The sequence below is a fragment of the Cydia pomonella genome, chromosome 26 (assembly GCF_033807575.1).
Source record: "Cydia pomonella isolate Wapato2018A chromosome 26, ilCydPomo1, whole genome shotgun sequence".
Lineage (NCBI taxonomy): Eukaryota > Metazoa > Arthropoda > Insecta > Lepidoptera > Tortricidae > Cydia > Cydia pomonella.
The window spans coordinates 3,082,605-3,102,363 of record NC_084728.1 but is presented as its reverse complement, the minus strand read 5'-3'; the positions used below and the strand labels follow the sequence as shown (position 1 = coordinate 3,102,363).

Here is a 19,759-nt window from a genome sequence, read left to right as displayed (position 1 = left end):
ACATACTCAAGGCCACTACCCCCTTTTTCTGCCAACGCTACGATCGGGCCCACATAAAATTCGATTATATACTTTTCGTCATTCCGGGCCCGATCGAAGACGTGCGACAGGGACGGGTGTATCGCGATGAGAGGGAGGGAGGAGGGTTGGGGCGCACGCAGGCGCGGGCACGTGTCGGTAAAATGGCGGGTGCGGGGGTGGGCAGAGTGTGGAGATTGGTCTGCGGATAGATCCGATCGTAAGACTGCAGTGTTTTTCGGTATAATTATGTTAGTTTTAGTTAAAATTATGTTTTTGAGTTTTGGAAGTGAATGTTCCGCATATTTTGTTAAACAGTGTGCGATTCAAAACTGTTAAGATATTTGTTTCAAGAACCCTTAATATGGCCGTAATGTTTCTCAAAGTTTGTGAGTCACTTGAAAACAATCTCTGAACATTGATAATAAAACCCATAACACTTTTAAATGTTAGGTTCCGATAATTCATATAAACATAAAGCCTGAGATAAAATATAAACCTTTTTTATACGTGTAAAAAGGCAACTTTTAAAATATATTTTAGCTACATAACACATGGAAAATGAACTCAATTTAAAATTTAATGTGATGATTAATAATAATAAACAATAAACGAACATTATTTAACCAACTTTTGATTTCAATTGAAGTAAATCAAGAATTGATAAGATATTGAGTTTATGTCACACAGTAATGAACATGTGAAAGTACAAAGAAATAAAAAAAAAACAATAACACGAATAAACAATTACATACCTACAATTTAGAACTATTCAACTTAAGATATATTTATAAAAGATAGTGTAAGTATGTTCATATAAAATTCAATGAATTTTTAATGTTATTTAATAATCAAACAACAACTGAAAATTACTAAATCAACTTTTGATCTTTACTAAAAAAATTTTTTACATAAGTGTATATTTTAGTTATACTTTAAAATGAATCAAGAACTGATGAGCGGTATATTCATAGTATATTCTATTTGCGTCCGATCGATGCCAACAGATATCCCCGGACGTGTCTCCCGCCCCTGCCTCGGAAGCGCGGCGGCCTACCTCCTGCGCCACTCGTAGGCCGCAGCCTAACTGGGACACCGGGCTACCGGGCCACCATGTAGACAACACTGCCGAAATGTGTTCTATTGTGTTCATTAGCTTTTACCTCGACTGATACTTAAGTCTGAATAGTTAAGATGGCCGGCCGCGACCTGGAGGGACAGCTGTCCCAAGTGATCCAGCATCATATGTCCCAACCGGGGGCCGAAGCGCAAGTGAGTGTACACCAAGTGCAGAATGGAAGTGGGAAGCGACATCAGATAATCATAGATATAAAACAAGACATTGACATGGATGAGATGTCCACGCGATCGCTAGCTGAAAGCGTGATGGAGACTTTAGGTGCTCGTTCAGCTGCTGTCTATATAGATAATTCTCAGCATCATGTTGGCGAAAGCAGCGAGCTGGAATCCCTAACAACAGTCAACGTAATTGTAGCTAACGATCTAAGTCAGACAGTTCCAAGTCCTCAAGCGGATGAAGAACAGGAACCAGCGGAATCAGGGATTCTACCAGGGAACAGAATCGCGGTGGACAGGATTGTGGAGATGACGAACGCTGCGACGACGAGCGAGACGACGGCGACGGCGACGACTGTCGCGACGACCACTGCGTCAGGTGAGCGATATTTGGGTCACGGAAACAAAACATGTCTGGTGCGGACACGGGGGTATTTGAACTGACGTTTTCGAATTTCGAACACGATTTTGGGCGGTTGACCAATGATGTGCCATCTTTTTGTGATTTATAACGATGTTCAGGTATTTTATAATTTTCCGAATATAATTAGTATCATACAACTTTCGTCAAATATTTTGATTTGTGTCACACTATATATAAATTATGAACTGAAATAGATGTCATATATTTAAGAAAAAGTAACGAAGCATTGGTGAAGGCCGAATTCGAACCGATATCTTTAGCCCTCCGGGCAACCCCTAAGCCACCTCACCTAGGCTTAGCCTGGTGGAATTAGTATAAGTTCTGGTCAAAATACTAAACTCTATTAGACATTATATCATCGATTAGAAAACCTTATGGCTTAATGATCTTTATAGAGAAAAAATTACATAATATTTATACATAGTCAGTTGAATATTTATATCAACGGACCCTCTTTTTAATTGCAAAAACTGAATAGGTTTTTCTGAAGCTTTCTAGTTCACACAGAAACTACGTTGAGTCATTACGTGTGCCTGCGTAATTTTACTACGACGTAGTATTGGTCTGCATCAAAATTGCGTAGTATTGAAAGCTCTGATTATTCTTCACTAGAATCAGCTAATTCGTTCAATAGTTATTTGTTTTACAAGTTACAGTCGTTGTTTAACCGCTCGTGCTAATGTTGATACCCGAGCAAGCGAAAGATTATAAAATTGGTTCGAGAAGTGGGATCTTGAGCGTTGCGAGGGTTCCAAGGCACGAGGGTTAAACAAAAAATTTCACCACAATAACGCGAGGAAAATACTAACTATGAAATACAAATCAAATCTATATGAACGTAATATAAGATTTACCATTCAAAATTATCACTTAAAAGTCAATTCCACCAGCTAACATAAGGAAAAAACTCAAAATTTGCATGATTACTTTGCCCCACATGTGGATAAAATGCAACTTTATCATTCGTTTTTGAACAATCAAGAGGGCCTTTACCATTTGGTGCAGTGAAAAATATCTTAATACCTTCATAGTAATCTATAAAGATTGGTCCAATTGACGCCATGCTTCGAAAAATATAGAGACCTCTTGTAAATATCGTACGTCTCCAAAATTATTTTTAGGTAGGTAAAAGAATTATTAAAATAGAAATAAAATATTTGTACTCGGACACTGCAATCTTCCGAAAGCATTTACGATCGATCATATTTGATTATATTTACGCAACTCACATAAATTCGGCAAAAACTGACTATTGTATTGTTTGTGTGCGTGCTATAGATTTTCAATTCTTTATTTACAATAACAATATACATAATGGATGTATACAGAGGATTATTATAACTAGCTTAAATCTAAAATAGGCCCTTGAGGCATTGTACCAAGGATGCTGGCGTTTCCTCGTTGTATCGCAATACTGATAAGTTGTGCGAGGAAGCCGGTCACCAGTCACGTCAAATAGACGTTTTGCGATTTCTGCGAAAAAATAGTGCGCTCTGGGACCCCATGGTGCTATATTATTTTATTATTATGTAAGCAGACATTGAAATATGGGTACCGAGATTTATATTTCACAGTACGTAATTAAATATATCTAAGTGTTACTTACAGGAATGCGGAATTATCTTTATAATTATAAAAAAATAAATATTATAAGGACATTCTTACACAAATTGCCTAAGTCCCACGGTAAGCTCAAGAAGGCTTGTGTTGTGGGTACTTGGACAACGAAAATATATTTAGCAGAATAGAATTTACACCTTCGTTAAAATAATTAGTGATATATCGATATCGAGAAGCATTTTAGAAAATCAATTAACTAATGAAATTACATAAAAATGTTACTTGTTGATGAAACTTAAAGTTTCATGTGTGGAGGTGTGTGATGGTCAAAAATCAAATTCAAACCTCGGTTAGTTAAATATAGTTTATTTTTTAAGTAAGAATATTACAATGCGCTTATGAACGTCGAATAAAGCTACGCCGGCTCTAACCCTACACCTCTGACCCGAGAAGATTTAAAGCCCTCCTAAATTGTAGGTGGGTATCTCAATAGCCTAGCGGTAAGAGCGTGCTACTTGCAATCCGGAGGTCGCGGGTTCAAACCCCGGTTCGTACCAATGAGTTTTTCGGAACTTATGTACGAAATATAATTTTATATTTACCAGTCGCTTTTCGGTGAAGCAAAACATCGTGAGGAAACCGGACTAACCCCAACAAGGCCTAGTTTACCCTCTGGGTTGGAAGGTCAGATGGCAGTCGCTTTCGTAAAAAATAGTACCATGAGCCGTGGCAATATGCCGGGACAACGCGAGGAAGAAGATCTCAATATGGGACCGGCAAGAATCTCGGCGGGACACATCTCTTCAAAACATTACATCTTATAATTCATATGCATTCAATAAAAAAACAGTTTAAATTAATTTGGAATTAAAAAAATCATAAAATAACATACAGTAGGTACTTTTCTTATATAAATTGGATGCACTAGACTGCTAATGCAGGACGTTATAATCAGGGATCGGAAACCGGTATTTTTTGTATGGGAACGAAAACGGTATTTTTTAGTTCTTTGTTAATTATTTCATTCCTAATCGGGCAATCTAATAATACGAAGTCGTTATCGAAAAACACAACTGAGTCCTACATTTTGAGTATAAAATAAACCGAAATATATGGTTATTTCGTTGTTTTTGCAAAATACCGATTCCGATCCCTGGTTATAATTGCCAAACATCTCTCTATCCATGATATAATCGCTTATTTTGTAGTACCTATGTTAACGGCACGAATCATGGAACATTTAAAAGAAAATTTGGAGTGTTTTTGATATTTCACCGACACCTGTAACTACCGCTTTACGCTTTAGAAGATGAATGTCCAATTCATCCTTTATGTTTTCTATGTATTTAATGAAAGCTGCTGCAATTGGTTTCAATATTATTAACCAATTAAAACTGTGTTTTTTTGCTCCAGTCATGGGATGTATGGCGCCATTCGTTTTCAAAATAACAAATATCAATGAAAAATTTAATTTAAGCAGCTCTTTGGCTCTTGTTTATGGTAAAATGTTGCCAGCGATTAAAAACTGATGGTAAATACTTGTTTTACAGGATTTATCTATACCATACCATTACTGGTACCTGTTCCATTTTAGGGGTGTTTACTATATGGTCCCGAAATGAGTTTTTGCTTAACAACAGTTTTGAATTTAGAGTCTCTAAGCTCGGTGATATTTCTTGGTATATTGTTATAGAATTCTATACAATTTCACAAGAAAGACTTTCTTGTTTTAGCCTGTCTATAAGATGTTACTTTAAGCTTTCCTGTATTTCTTGTAGCCTTCGCTTATCAACGTTCGTTGGGAAATTGTGTAAGTTTTTCCTTACGAACATTATTATTTAAAATACATATAGCGGTTGTGTTATTGAGAGCAGAAAAAATCTCGAATTTTATTTTTAAAACGATTAAAAATTCGTTTAGGATTATTATCCTACACAGAAGACGAAGATATTTATAAGTATTAAGTACTTTACTTACAGAAAAGCGGATTTTCTCTAAATATACATTTAGCTGAATCAACTTTCCTCCTCCATAAGCCTCTTAAATTAATTAGCGTGATATCGTTAGCACTGTTTTAGAGAGTCAATTAATTATTTATTTTACATGGAAATATTACATATTTAAGGGGATCTACATTTTAGATTTAAGCTTCTTAAAGCTTCTTAAATAGGACCTCGAGGATTTGACCCTTATTTAACCTTTCGTGTGTGTGATGATTAAAAATCGTAGGTAAATCTGGGCTGTGCTGTATAGAGTAGACAAAATCGTGCTCGAAAAAAATTGCAAAGTATAATTAAAAATTGCAAAAGATAATAAAAAATTGCAAAAGATACTTAACAATTGGGTCCGGATCCCTTATTATTGACGACCAGTCTGGCCTAGTGGGTAATGACCCTGCCTGTGAAGCCGATGGTCCTGGATTCGAAACCCGGTAAGGGCATTTATTTGTGTGATGAACACAGATAAATACCCTTACTGAGCTCCTGAATCATGGGTATTTTCTATATATAAGTATGTATTTATGTATATCGCCGCCTAGTAACCATAGTACAAGCTTTACGTAGTTTGAGGTTAGGTCAATTTAAGTAAGATTATCCCCAAATATTTATTTATTTATTTATATTATGAGATCGATACTTGTCTGTACACAAGATTAGGGTATTTCATACCAATTTCATGAATCATAAAGGGATTTTCATCCCATCAAATGTTTTTCCGGATATTTTTCAAAAAAATTTTTTTTTTTGTTCTCTTTTTCTAGATTTTTTCAACGCTTATCATGATATTTATAAAAGTTATCACACACCAAAATTATTAAACGGATTGTACTGAAGCATCCCTTATTTACGACCTACATTCGCAGTGCCTCAAGGTCGCTGCATTTTCAGGCCTGGGCCTGCATGATTTACTCGTCACGTGCTCTGTTTTTGTTAATAATCCGTGACGGGAATTTGACAAGTCATTATTTATATATAACCTAGTGTGGGGCCGCAGGATTACTTTTAAATGTCAATTAGGTTTATTCTTTTAAATAAACAATTCTTATATTCATTTTTATTAGTGCCCCGCATAAAACTTTGTTCACAGAGCACTTGGTCTTGCAAATAGGTCCATATGGTGCTACTTTACCGCACTAGGGGATAATTATCACATTACGTAACTATGTCGAAAATGTATAAGGCCATATGTACTGTAAAAAGTTGTACGATACATGTGTGAATAGGCAATTCGCAACTTGTGGATTTCAAACTCTCCCTATGTACTTATTTTAATAAATCCCACTCGATGCGAATTTACTATTTCGCACTTGTATTGTAATGTATTATTGTACTTTTTAAATATAAGTTTGACGCGTAATTATTATAATTTTAGCTTTTTGTTGTACAGTCGCCATCAGATATATCGGAGCGGCCGAGGTGCTTAAAAATATCCGACCACGCACTCTAACGCCTTAACAGAGGCGTGTTCAGACTTCAGATATTTGTGAGCACCTTGGCCGCTCCGATATTTCTGATGGCGACTGTACTTACTTTTTTAATTAAGATTATTTATTTAAGGACCGGGGATAAGAGAGCTGGCAGCTTCCTCGCCCAACGCTTGAGCATAGCGATCCAGCGAGGAAATGCTGCCAGCATCCTCGGTACCTTGCCACGGGGGCCCATTTTAGATTTAGATTTTTAGTTTTATATAGTAGTTTTAGTTTAGTTAATTGTATTACTTATATAATTTTTTTATTAACGTGTCAATAAATTAATTTAAATCTTTTTGACCATTTTTTTTCTTTGTGGCGCCGTTCTAAAATTGATTTATTAGATTATGAAATACAAATTAAAACTTTTTGGGTTCCCTTTTTTTCGCATAAAATTTATTGTCATATTTTCTAATGGCATAATGCTACTTCCCATAAAAGTCATTGTAATAATATTTCGATTCGCCTAAAAAGCTGTATTCCTAATGTACATATTATTCGCATAATATTTTTCGGCCGTATATAAAGTTGACTAAAGTTGGATTTTCCTAACATCAAAGTTCATAATGTTCGACCCGTAAAACAGGTGTTTCTTCTAATTTTGAAAATTCTAACATTAAAATGACATAGTTGAAATTACTAAAATAATAAATGTAGTAATTTCAGGCTGAAGTAGCAGCCTTTTACAGTATCGAACTGCTCCAACAAAAGTAGGCTAGGTTAAGTTAGAACCGTAACACAGAAACAAACTGCTACCAGAAAAGTAGTTTAGGTTAGGTTAGAACTGTGCCCCTTACAGATCCGAACTGCTGCCATAAAAGCAGATATCTGCACTGTAAATATTAGGACTTAAACAAATATGTAGGCTATAGCGATTATGCGTTAAGAAGGATTCGACATAAAAAATATGACATTTAACCCGTAGCATAGATAACTCTTAGATGAAACAAGCTTATGTGCATAAATATTGGGACAATCAATTTTTTTTTATGATAGAGGAGGCAAACGAGCAGACGAATTCCTGATTTGGATCAATTGTTATGCTAAACGTTGTATTCCAAAAGTTGTTATGCGAAGTGAGAAGACATAGTTATGCGTTAGGCCACGTATGTTTACATATAGTTGTAAAAATATTTTTGGCTTTTGTATTTCTCATTTTTTTTTAATAGCACTTCGGTCTTCGGTGCAAAAAACAAGCAGCTTTCCTCATTATAAATTTGGCCTACACCATGTACACTCTTAAAAAAATCATAAAGTGAAATAAACACCCAAGCAACATTAATACATTTATTTATTTATTCACGTAACAATAATACAAGGAATAAACTGATCGTATTAAGTATAATATGTAGACCATATTATACTTAATACGACCGTGAACGATAAAGCAAATAGGTATGATACAATTATACTCAGGACACCAATACCAATATGTATAATACTCCGTCGCTGGTGGCTGCTAGATGGCAAGTGCTCGCTCCCGCCTTGTGCTTGACCTTTTATGACGTTGGGTTTGACAGCTCCGGATGTACGTCACGTGCAGTATTGGTAGGATAGTCGTCGTGGTGTTGTCAAAATGCCATGGCGACAACAAAAGGTACTGTACCCTCGAGGTCCTCAGAGGACACATTAGGCTGTTAACCCAACCTTTGGTATCCTAGATTAGGACGATATAGGAAAATCAATAGTCAAACAATGATATTATATAACTATAGGTAGGTTAGGTTATACTCATACATAAGGAGCACAAAAAATACTTCCATATTTATTTCTATACCTACGAGGAAATCTGGTATTTTTGATTAATTTTCGCATTCCATTCATCTTTGTCATACCTTTTGTTAAACATGAGCTTGTCTCTTTCTCTTTCGGTGAGCGGGAGCTCGTTAGCACGTGCACATTTCTCGCGAATGCGACTACAGGCAACACGTACAATAGGGTTGTTTCCAATTTTTTGAAACGCTTGTATTACGTTCTATATTAACTAAAAGTTGCCCTAAAATTCAACTTTTATACTAAAGACGGTTTTAAATATGTTAAATTAACAAAATATATTTTGACAGATGCTTTCGCGCCCAAAACGCTCTTTGAAAATTGTGTGACGTCACAGTTTACGGTTTGACACATAACTACATACACACGTAGAAGATACGAACTGTCAACTGACATTTGTCATTTGTTGTTTATCGCCTAACTGTCAACAGTGTCAATCCGAGAGTTGTGACGTCATCAGAATCTTCAAAGACGTCTCGAGTTTGGTCACGTGATGTTTGCCAAAAGATATTTTAAATTCAATATTTACAAAAATATGGTCATTACAGGTCCCCTAAAAGTAGTTTAACATGTTCTTATAATCCAATAGAATTTATTGGGATACAAGTCTGCCCTAAGATTTGTAGATGGAAACAACCCAATTTGTCACAAGTAAGCGCTTCTTTTTTGGAACTCCTATAACGTATCCTGAGTTATAATTGTAGTCAAAACCTCCTTCTGTATTCGCTCCAGAACCTCAGAGGACGCATAGGTTGTTAACCCAACCTTAGCTATCCTAGACTAGGACCTAGGCATCAGGTCGGACGAAGGAAAATCAATAGTCCGGGTGCGTAGCTAAATAGGACTGCAGCCATGACCTACATTACGGACCCTGCGATTATTGTGGCTATGCAGCTGTTTTTACATTCAATGAAGTTTTTTCTATAATAGTACATTGTAAAATTGTCCCCAAATATTTATTTATTTATTTTAACTTTACTTTATTTACATAATTAGATATATACACAGGTATAATTATAACTAGCTTAAATCTAAAATAATCTTTTTCTGTAAAAAAACCTGTTTATTTAATTATTAATTCATTTATTTACATACAATTGTCTCCGAACGAATCCGTTTTTTTGCCGTAGCCGACGGTTTGGTTTTGTTCTCATTTCAGCCAGTCACTGCCGAAATTAGAGATTCGGCGTGGCTGAAAAGTTCGGCATTTTTTGGCCGAAACCGAACCTTCGGCCGAAACATGATTTTTATGCCGAAATCTACCACAGCTGAAACTTCGGTCGGGCAATAATAAACAAACTTACACAAAAAAACAAAGTGAAAGATATAAGGATAAACCCTTTAAATTAAATCAATTGCAGCTATGCAGCTCTCCTCCAATCAATGAAGCTTTACTGTATAAATATACATATGTATGTACGCGACTTTATTGGCTGATTTTAATTTTTTTGTTTTTTTTTGAGCTTTCGCTGACGCCGAGCTCACGGAGATCTGCCTCCACTCTATCCGCCCAACAATATTTAGGATGACCAACAGGACGTCGTCCAGTTGGTCCACCCAAGTAACAACTCTTGACTGCCCGATCGTCACCCATCCTTTCGAGATGGCAAAGCCAGCGGAGACGATGTGCTTTGGTCTCACCTATTATATTCGGCTCGGCTATTAGTTCTTCTATTTCCGCATTCTTACGAATCCTCCAACTGCCATCGTCTCTTTTGACAGGTCCCAGAATCTTCCTTAACACCTTACGTTCTGTGACTAGAAGGCTGTTCTCCTCCTTGAGTGTTAGTGTCCAAGCCTCACACCCATACACCAGGATCCATCCTGATGTGAATTCCATAGATGTGGAAAATGAATATTGTTGAATTTGCGGGCATGAATCTCAAAATGGTAAAATGTTGAAATTTATATTCAATATTTCAAATTTTTTAGGGCAGACACTTGAATTTTGATCAAGTTGAACTCCCAAACCGTATATCGTATTTTTTTGTCGTGGACGCCACTAGATGACGAACGTCCATAAGGAATAAATTAATAAAATATTTTTTTATTCGGATATTTCACTCGTAAACCACACTTCACGTTCGGAAGTAGGTCACTGTCAGGTCGAAGACTTATCGATATTGTACATGGCTACTGAAATCACAACAATAAGACCAGGTATTGAATATAATGGATCATATCGATTAAACCAGCACTTATTTATCTTTTACGTAAAAAGATGGCCGCCATGACAGTTCATTTTTATATGGATTAGCTGATACTGGACGAAATCTTTATTTACATAATATATATACAGAGGTTTTTATTATACTACGTCGGTGGCAAACAAACATACGGCCCGCCTGATGGTAAGCAGTCTCCGTAGCCTATGTACGCCTGCAACTCCAGAAGAGTTACATACGCGTTACCGACCCTAACACTCCGTTGAGCTCTGGCAACCTTACCGGCAGGAACACAACACTATGAGTAGGGTATAGTGTTATTTGGCTGCTGTTTTCTTTAAGGTGGAGGTACTTCCCCAGTTGGGTTCTGCTCTAGATCTGGAATTACATCCGCTGTGCTGTGCCCTACCACACAAAGCGAGATGACATTCACAATGCCCATGCCTCTCTTTTGGATGTAGTTTATGGACGTACCCGGGTCCAGGTATTACTATAACTAGCTTAAATCTAAATAAAATAGGCCCTTCAGGCATTGGATTGGATCAAGGATGTTACAGAAAATGTATGAAATTTTCCGTAAGTCAATGGGAATTTTCATACATTTTTGTATCCCAAATTTGAATTTCGTGTTTATTCCGACCAGAATAAGGAGCTTTTCAATCGTCATTCCAATAACCCATCATTTTGCTATAGTCAGAATTATCCAAAAACACGTTACTAAAATCATAAACATAGCTGTAGTTGGGTAAATTTTACCCAAAATGCTTCCTATGTACCTAATGGTAGTTCTGTAGAATCTACGAAATGTAGAATTTAGCAACAGACGTAACAAGTAAATACTTTCTTTGTTATTTCTATATACTACTCACTTTCTTAAAATATACCTAAAGCTGAGGTCAACGACCTTTGACTTTTGAACTTAGCTTTCGGAGAAAGTACCGAAATTCGAAATTGTACATGTTTCTATTAAGAAAACAGGTTTTCTACAAATGACTTTATAACTTACAGCTACTGTTTATTTTATTCTTTATTCTTTATTGTATTTAAATAAATACATGATAAATATTATACGAATTGATTGAGTGATCTCAATAAGACTTGTGTTGTGGGTACTTAGACAACCATATATAATACAAATATTTATGAACACTTACACCCATGACTCAGGAACAAACATCTGTGCTCATCACACAAATAATTTAAATGCCCTTACCAGAATTTAAACCTTGCTGGCTTCACAGGCAGGTTCACTACCCACTAGGCTAGACAGGTCGTCAAACCAGGAAGGTGTCTGCATATTCCTACATATGAGTCGGTCAGATTTATAATCTGTATGGCAGATGTGAAATTAGGCAGAAATACTCGTATGTACGGAAACATGAGCCTAGTTGCCTACAAATAAGATTGACACATGAAAAAATGGAATCTGACAAATGTTCTGACGTCACCCGCAATCCTGACAAAGGACCAGACATTCTGACATTTCAGTGGAAATCCTGACGTATGGTAAGACTAGCCAGACAGACCTGTCAAAAGTCAAAACACATCTGTGTGAATGTATATCCCTCTATCTAATTTAAAGCCTGACCAGTAATATATGATCACGCATCACGCGCCATATTGCGGAATTTCATTGGAACTAAATTTCTCATACTAAACTGAACTGTCACCCTTTACATGATAATAACAGCGCCGCAGCGGTCGGGTTTTAATTGTTTTTCGACAGCTATAGTTCGTGTCATCCAGGATGACGCGCATATTTATCTAATCTCACCTTTAATAAGATGAAAATACGAATGAATACGTGAATGGCACGATCTATAGGAATATCGTACCATTTCTAGGGCATTTTTCAGATAAATAGGTTCTAAGTTACTAGTAAACTGTAATGATAAAATCGAAATTTAGGAAATTGAAGTAGTTTCTCATGCATAATTTTCGTGAAACTCATTAAAATTATTATAAACTGTTTGTAAGTTCCGTTTCATAGGTAAACAAACCAAAGCAATTAGCAAATATAAAACATAAATAAATGGGAGAATCAACTTTTTAGCGTCACTCGTTGCCATGGTTACGATTAGTTGTCCGGGGGACAAAAGTTCATTGAAATACTGATTTTATGGTACTTAAATATATCTAACTTGCGTTTTTGTGGTCGTTATAACCAATGTCCATAATGGGCCCCCTACTAAGCATGTTAATAGAACAGCATACAACGTCTCTTCAAACAAACTGTGCCACAGTTGTCCCTTGGACAACGGGACAGGATAACAAAACAAAAAAAGTTGATTCACCCAAATATTGACAACATCCGCAGTGTACTATGTTCACCGTTACTGCCATCTACCGAGGAAAAGCTGCACCCGCGTGACACATATAGGGACTAGTCTAACAGTACTCTGCCCGTCTAGCTCGCATCTACTGTTTAATAGCCTTGAGAACGCAATTATATTAATTAAAAGTAATTAGCCGAGGTCAAAGCCTCATCTCGGGAACCTAACTGTTTTCTTAAGTTTAATTCGATTGAAATCCGCTTAGCAAATTTTTCATGCTTTCCTTTTAAAAATGATTATAAAATATGTTAAGTAACTATAAAATATCAGTCGTTCAAAAAGCGTTAAGTAACATTAACGCAATATTACTTACAATGAAGTAATTCTAACGGTAAACGAAATTTGACAACAGCGCCACCTGTCGGCGAGTAGCGACGCGTTTTTGCTTAGTACCGTTGGAACCGTTGGTTGACACAGTTCCCTCACAGCTGATCGTTGCTGTGTGACGTAGACATGAGAAAGTTACGTCTGTGTGCGAGAATCCGGGATGCTACGCCGTTAGTCTTTACAAACCTGTTTTTGAACTGCCCAGATTTTGAAGAGCCCCAAATCTTTAGTAAAAGCTTCATAAACTCTTTCATTTTAAACTGGGTAGCACTACAAGTATATCTGGACCTATCTAATGTAAGTATGAGCCATTGTGACGGAGGTCAAGTAATGCTGGAAATGTTTAAGTGCTTTTACATGTTTTGTAATAGGCACCGCTTTGTGTCAGGTATTTGTATGGTGGTTTTGTTTGGTTAGGTCTGACTAGAATATTAGACACTAAAATGGATAATTTTGAAACTTAGATGAGCTTGCGAAAGGGTTAGATTTATTATGCGGAGTTACTATTAGTTATGAAACTCCAATGTAACTGTCTTTTTACTTTCGATTAAAGAAAATAATAATGTGTGAAAATCGTAAAAGTTTGAATTGGTGAATTAATTTTGTATGGAGAAAACGACTATTATTTTCTAAGCATTTAAATCAGTGTACACCGAAGGGCAAAAATGCATGGCCACATTATGAAAAAATTCTATTATAATACGCCTGAAAATATCGATACGTAAAACAGTGCCAAAAATATGTGTGCACTATCTTAACAGTATTTCCTAGCTGAGCAACTTTTTAAATCTCGAAATTTTGAAGCTGTTTCTGTCGCGCTGCGGTGGGAGTGCCTACGTGCGATAAGGACAACTGCAACTTGGACTAAAATTCCCACGCAAAAAACTCAAAAATCGAGGTTTCGCTCTCGACTGTTTCCTCCTCCTAAACGCAACCAATCATTATAAAATTTTGGAAACTTTTTTTTTTTATTATTATTATTTTTTTTTGTTATAATACTACGTCGGTGGTAAACAAGCATACGGCCCGCCTGATGGTAAGCGTCACAACGTAAGCGTCGCCCGCCATAAGGTACAGTCAATAGTAGATTGTGCAACGAAGGTAAGTGAAATTTTGGATACGAGAGTGGTTATTCTCGACAGCCGCAGGCTGGAGGTAATTAAAGAACCGAGTTTGCAATATTCTTACCCCCGGAGTTAAACACAATGTTTTTTCACTTGCGAAGTAAAAACTAAATTTTAAGCGAAATAATTCTTAAATACGGTGACATATCAAATATTCATCCGCCATTTTGTAATTCCTTGACAGGCTCGGCATCGCAGGCACAGACCTATTCGGCGTTCAGCAATTGAAAATAATATAAAAATATTTTATACGGCTGTTAAATTAATCAATAGAAATAATATTATACAAACATATTAAATTATAAACGTCAGTATTTTAAAACTAAAACTCCTTTATGCTACTTGGTGTACATAAATAACTGATATAATTAAAACAAAAGCAAATAAGCTTTTTTTGTTCAAAATCCATAACTCCCGGGGGAACAAAATAGGCCTTTGTCCTTCAGTACACCTGCATGAAATATGATCTTTTTCGAGCAAGTGTGATGAAAATTTAATATGTGATCCATTTTGTACCTTGTCACAGTGACAAACAACATGAAAGTTGCTAGAGACCTCATACTATGAGGTCTCTAGAAGGTATGAGGTAGATTCGGACCCGGGTACGTCCTTAAATGGACCCGGGTACGTCCTTAAACTACGTCCAAAAGAGAGGTATGGGCAATGTGAATGTCATCTCGCTTTGTGTGGTAGGGCACAGCCAGTGGATGTCATTCCAGTTCTAGAGCAGAGCCCAACTGGGGAAGTACCTCCACCTTACAGAAAACAGCAGCCAAATAACACTAGACCCTACTCATAGTGTTGTGTTCCTGCCGGTGAGTAAGGTTGCCAGAGCTCAACGAGGGGGGGCGGGTTTAGGGTCGGCAACGCGCATGTAACTCCTTTGCCACCGACGTAGTATAAAAAAAAAGATAAGTTGGCAGCGATTTTGATAGCCCAGCCTGTGCAAGTGCTAAGTAAACGTTCTAATTTCATAGAAGTTTGACGTTTAAAATAACACTTGCACTGTCTAGGCTGTCGAAATCGCTGCCAACTTGGTGAAGCTCTATATAATTAAAAAAGAGTAAACAAAGTTACAAAACCAGTACAAACAACTTCCGCGCCCCTTTCAGACGCAAAGGTGCCCCTCACGCTAGCAACTTTTCAAACGTTGAATGGATAGCCTCTTCATCAGGAATTACCCGGAACCCCTTTAAAAGTCGTATAATAAATGTTTTTTTACTAATTAAATTTTTATCTGTTTCAGGTAAGTTCCCAAGGAAATAACCCCAGCTACAAAATGTATTTTTCGGGAATCAAACACGGAACCTATGCGTATGTAGCTATAACTATATTCTGAATTCTGGACCTCTTAGGAGTAATAGGCATGCTTATGGGTAAGTAATCTGTTTTATGTGGGCTGCACACACTCGTCGAGACACCCCGAGACAGGCCAAGAACGAGTGTGTACATACTGCTCCCTGCTGATCTTGCTGACTCGTCCCGCGGTTCTCCGTTTGGAGACTAGCCGAGAGGTTCTTTACGAGTGTGTACACCGGCATTAGAAGTCCTAGAAATCCCAGTTAGGTACCGTTTTACCGTAATTTACATATACACCGTGCTTCTCGGTAACCTCTTACACTTTAATTGCTTAGGTATTCTTAGTAACATGATGTCTCCAATTTTTTATAAGTAAATGAAATTTTTGTATGCCACTAAAATGTAAGCATTTTTTGTGCACACGGTGTATATTTAATAAAAATAATAATTTAACATTTTGTTCCAAATAGCTCCAACACAAAACAAAAAACGATACAAGTGCGAAAAGTAGGAAATTCGCAACAAGTGGCGATAAATGAAAACATGACCGAAAGGGAGTCTACTAAATTGCCATTTTATATATTGTATATGTGTAAGTATAAATATATATATATATATATATATATATTGTATATTAATTAGTACATTAGGTATTATTTTAATACTTATATAAGTAGTATGTGTGTTTGTGTTTAATAGTCTCCATATTTAGCTCCTTGCACTACCTGTTGGCTTTTGTATGAGTTCTAAATTTCCTGCTACCTAAAGGTTGTCTGGAAGAGATCGCTTTTTAGCGATAAGACCGCCTGTTGTTACCTGGTTCTATTTTCCTTTAAAATTCATTTGTAGTTTTACATGTATGTAAAATGTATAATTGTTGATGCAATAAAGAATATTTACTTACTTACTTAAATTGACAAGAATTGCGAATTACCTTTTCGCATGTGTATTGTACAACGTTTTACAGTACATTTCCTCCCGCGGACGCTCCGGCTGTGGAATGAGCAGCCTGCCGAGGTTTTCCCGAGGGGCTACAGTATGGGGTTCTTCAAAAAAGGAGTGTACAGGTTTTTAAAGGGTCGGCAACGCGCATGTAACATATCTGGAGTTGTAAGCGTCCATAGACTACGGTGACTGCTTACCATCAGTCGGGCCTTATGCTTGTTTGCCACCGACGTGGTATAAAAAAAACGTATAGCCTTTAAAAAATTTGACATACGCATGTATAGTGCTAGTTACCGCACTAGGGCGGTAAAGTAGCACCATGTACTGTAAAATATTGAGTAATATATTACAATATTGAAATTAAGAATATATTTTTTTGAAATCTGTTAAAAATGAACCCGTTTGCGTTCAATACAAAATATACAAATATATTGCATTTTAATCATGAAAATCGATACTTAATCGCGCACATGTCATGCATTTCTTCTCAGGTTACATATATATATGTACCTAATACATATATAACTATCGTTCGACTCTTAGCGTTATATGTATATTGAATTGACTGGGAAAACCCTATGAAAATAACCGGCCAAGTGCGAGTCGGACTCGCGCACGAAGGGTTCCGTAACATTTCGCAAAAAACGGCAAAAATAATCACGTTTGTTGTATGGAAGCCCCATTTAAATATTTATTTTATTCGGTTTTTAGTATTTGTTGTTATAGCGGCAACAGAAATACATCATCTGTGAAAATTTCAGCTATGTTAACGGCACCAATCACGGGACATATAAGAGAAAATTTAGAGGATTTTAGATATTTCACCGACATCTGTAAAATTAAATGCCTTAAAAGTTGAATGTCCAATTCGTTGTTTATGTTTTCTATGTATTTAATGAAAGATACTGCAATTAGTTTCAATATTATTAACCAATTAAAATTATGGTTTTTGCTCCAGTCATGGGATGTATGGCGCCATTAATTTTCAAACTAACAAATATCAATGAAAAATTAAACTTAAGCAGCTCTTTGGCTCTTGTTTATGGTAAAATGTTGCCAGCGATTAAAAACTGATGGTAAATCCTTGTTTTACAGGATTTGTCTATACCATCCCATTACTGGTGCCTGTTCCATTATAGGGGTGTTTACTATATTATATCTTTTTATTTTAATCATTCATTTTCATAAGACACGGTACATAGGTGTTACAGTAAAATAGTAGCAAATATGAAAATAGTAGTAGATGGCAGTTAGTTTCGCTCTTGATGTACATTTGTGTCAGTCAAATATAAACATGCTGTATTATTTTAACTTAATAACTAAGCATGCAAAATTAATTATAATTATTCTAATTTTTTTATACTACGTCGGTGGCAAACAAGCATACGGCCCGCCTGATGGTAAGCAGTCTCCGTAGCCTATGTACGCCTGCAACTCCAGAGGAGTTACATGCGCGTTGCCGACCGTAACCCCCTCCCGCCCCTCGTTGAGCTCTGGCAACCTTACTCACCGGCAGGAACACAACACTATGAGTAGGATCTAGTGTTATTTGGCTGCGGTTTTCTGTAAGGTGCCTCCACCTTGTACTTCCCCAGTTGGGCTCTGCTCTAGATCTGGAATGGCTCCGCTGTGCTGTGCCCTACCACACAAAGCGAGATGACATTCACAATGCCCATACCTCTCTTGTGGACGTAGTTTAAGGACGTACCCGGGTCCGAGGACGTACCCGGGTCCTTCCTTATTAGCCTTCTAACTATCACGGTTCATGATATATAGCCTGGTGACAGACGAGCGGACAGCGGAGTCTTAGTAATAGTGTCCCGTTTTACCCTTTGGGTACGGAACCTTAACATATTGACTGCTGCAAATGAGTTGATAAACCTATCTACTTGCCTAGGCAAGTCATTTATAGGTACACCTTATATATATAACCAAGTCCCCCGCCATGTCTGTCTGTCTGTATGTATGTTCGCAATAAACTCAAAAACTATGCTAGATGGACACGAGTTGCGAATTACCTATTCGCACATGTATCGTACAACGTTTTTCATGCTTTTAGAATAGAATAGTGAAACGTTTATCACCTCCTTTTCACCTTTCAATAGAGTGATTCTTGAGGTTTAGGTGTACACCAATTTGTTAAGGTTTTGTGTAACCCGTATCGATTTGAAAAAATTCGGGAAAATTTCTAAACGACTCGTTTTTTTCAAGTTTCTTTCGAATGGCAACAATGTAAATCTCAGTTACAATATTCCGAACAAAAAACGAATAAAGCTGAAAAATCAAGTTTTTTTAAAATTTCTGTATTTTTCCATATGAATTTAATTGGGAATTTAAACAGGAAGGTTAAGGTTACACGTCTAATGTGTTAGTTTCTGGCATTTTATATATTTGACACTGTCATCACTCATCAGTGGCACTGTGTATGACGTATTTAATTTTTCTGAATAAAACGGGAAAAAACAGAAATAAACGAAATTTGGTAAAATTCCCGAAAAAAACATATGTTTTTTTTTCCCAGAATTTTCGTCCCTAAACCCGTGCGAAGCGAAACGGGTTGCTAATTTATAGTTAATTTTACAGTTTTTTGAACTTGAATCAAAAGTGGAAGTAGAAGTATCAAATTGCACATAATTGACTATAGCATAGCGTTATAGGTATACGAGAAAGGAAGTGGCTATTATCGATATCGGCTGGGCAATATATTTGCATATGTGCGCAAAATATCATATTACTTACGATCGTGATGAATACAGGTAAATACAATTCATTGTTGACAAAATTGGTAAATTAATACGTTATACGCAGGATATTATTTACTTGGGTACTTTTCTGATTAAATATTTATGACTACTATATCCAAATTTCCTTCGCGTAATAATCGTTAATAATGTTCATTGTTCACCCCTGTTTTAACCCCCTTATTAGAATTGCAAATTTTTGATGAATTTTATTTTTTGAGGAATATGTTTCAAAATTCAAGGTCGTCTGTTATTTAATATCTGGAAGATCGAGCTTTGTTCGGA

At 36.5% G+C, this 19,759-nt stretch overlaps 1 protein-coding gene across 3 annotated transcripts in view; it reads left to right on the top strand.

The window, feature by feature from the left end:
• LOC133532155 (probable nuclear hormone receptor HR3) overlaps nucleotides 1-19,759 on the top strand; it is a 194,558-nt gene that overhangs the window by 24,284 nt on the left and 150,515 nt on the right. The window contains exon 1 of one of the 3 annotated variants that reach the window (XM_061870689.1): nucleotides 1,078-1,693. The exons of 1 other annotated variant lie outside the window; for it this stretch is intronic. In XM_061870689.1, coding sequence (XP_061726673.1) covers nucleotides 1,213-1,693 — 481 coding nt within the window. In that variant the 5' untranslated portion in view covers nucleotides 1,078-1,212. Of the gene's footprint in view, nucleotides 1-1,077; nucleotides 1,694-19,759 lie in introns of those variants that run through there. One more of the 3 variants, XM_061870696.1, reaches the window with a different exon arrangement.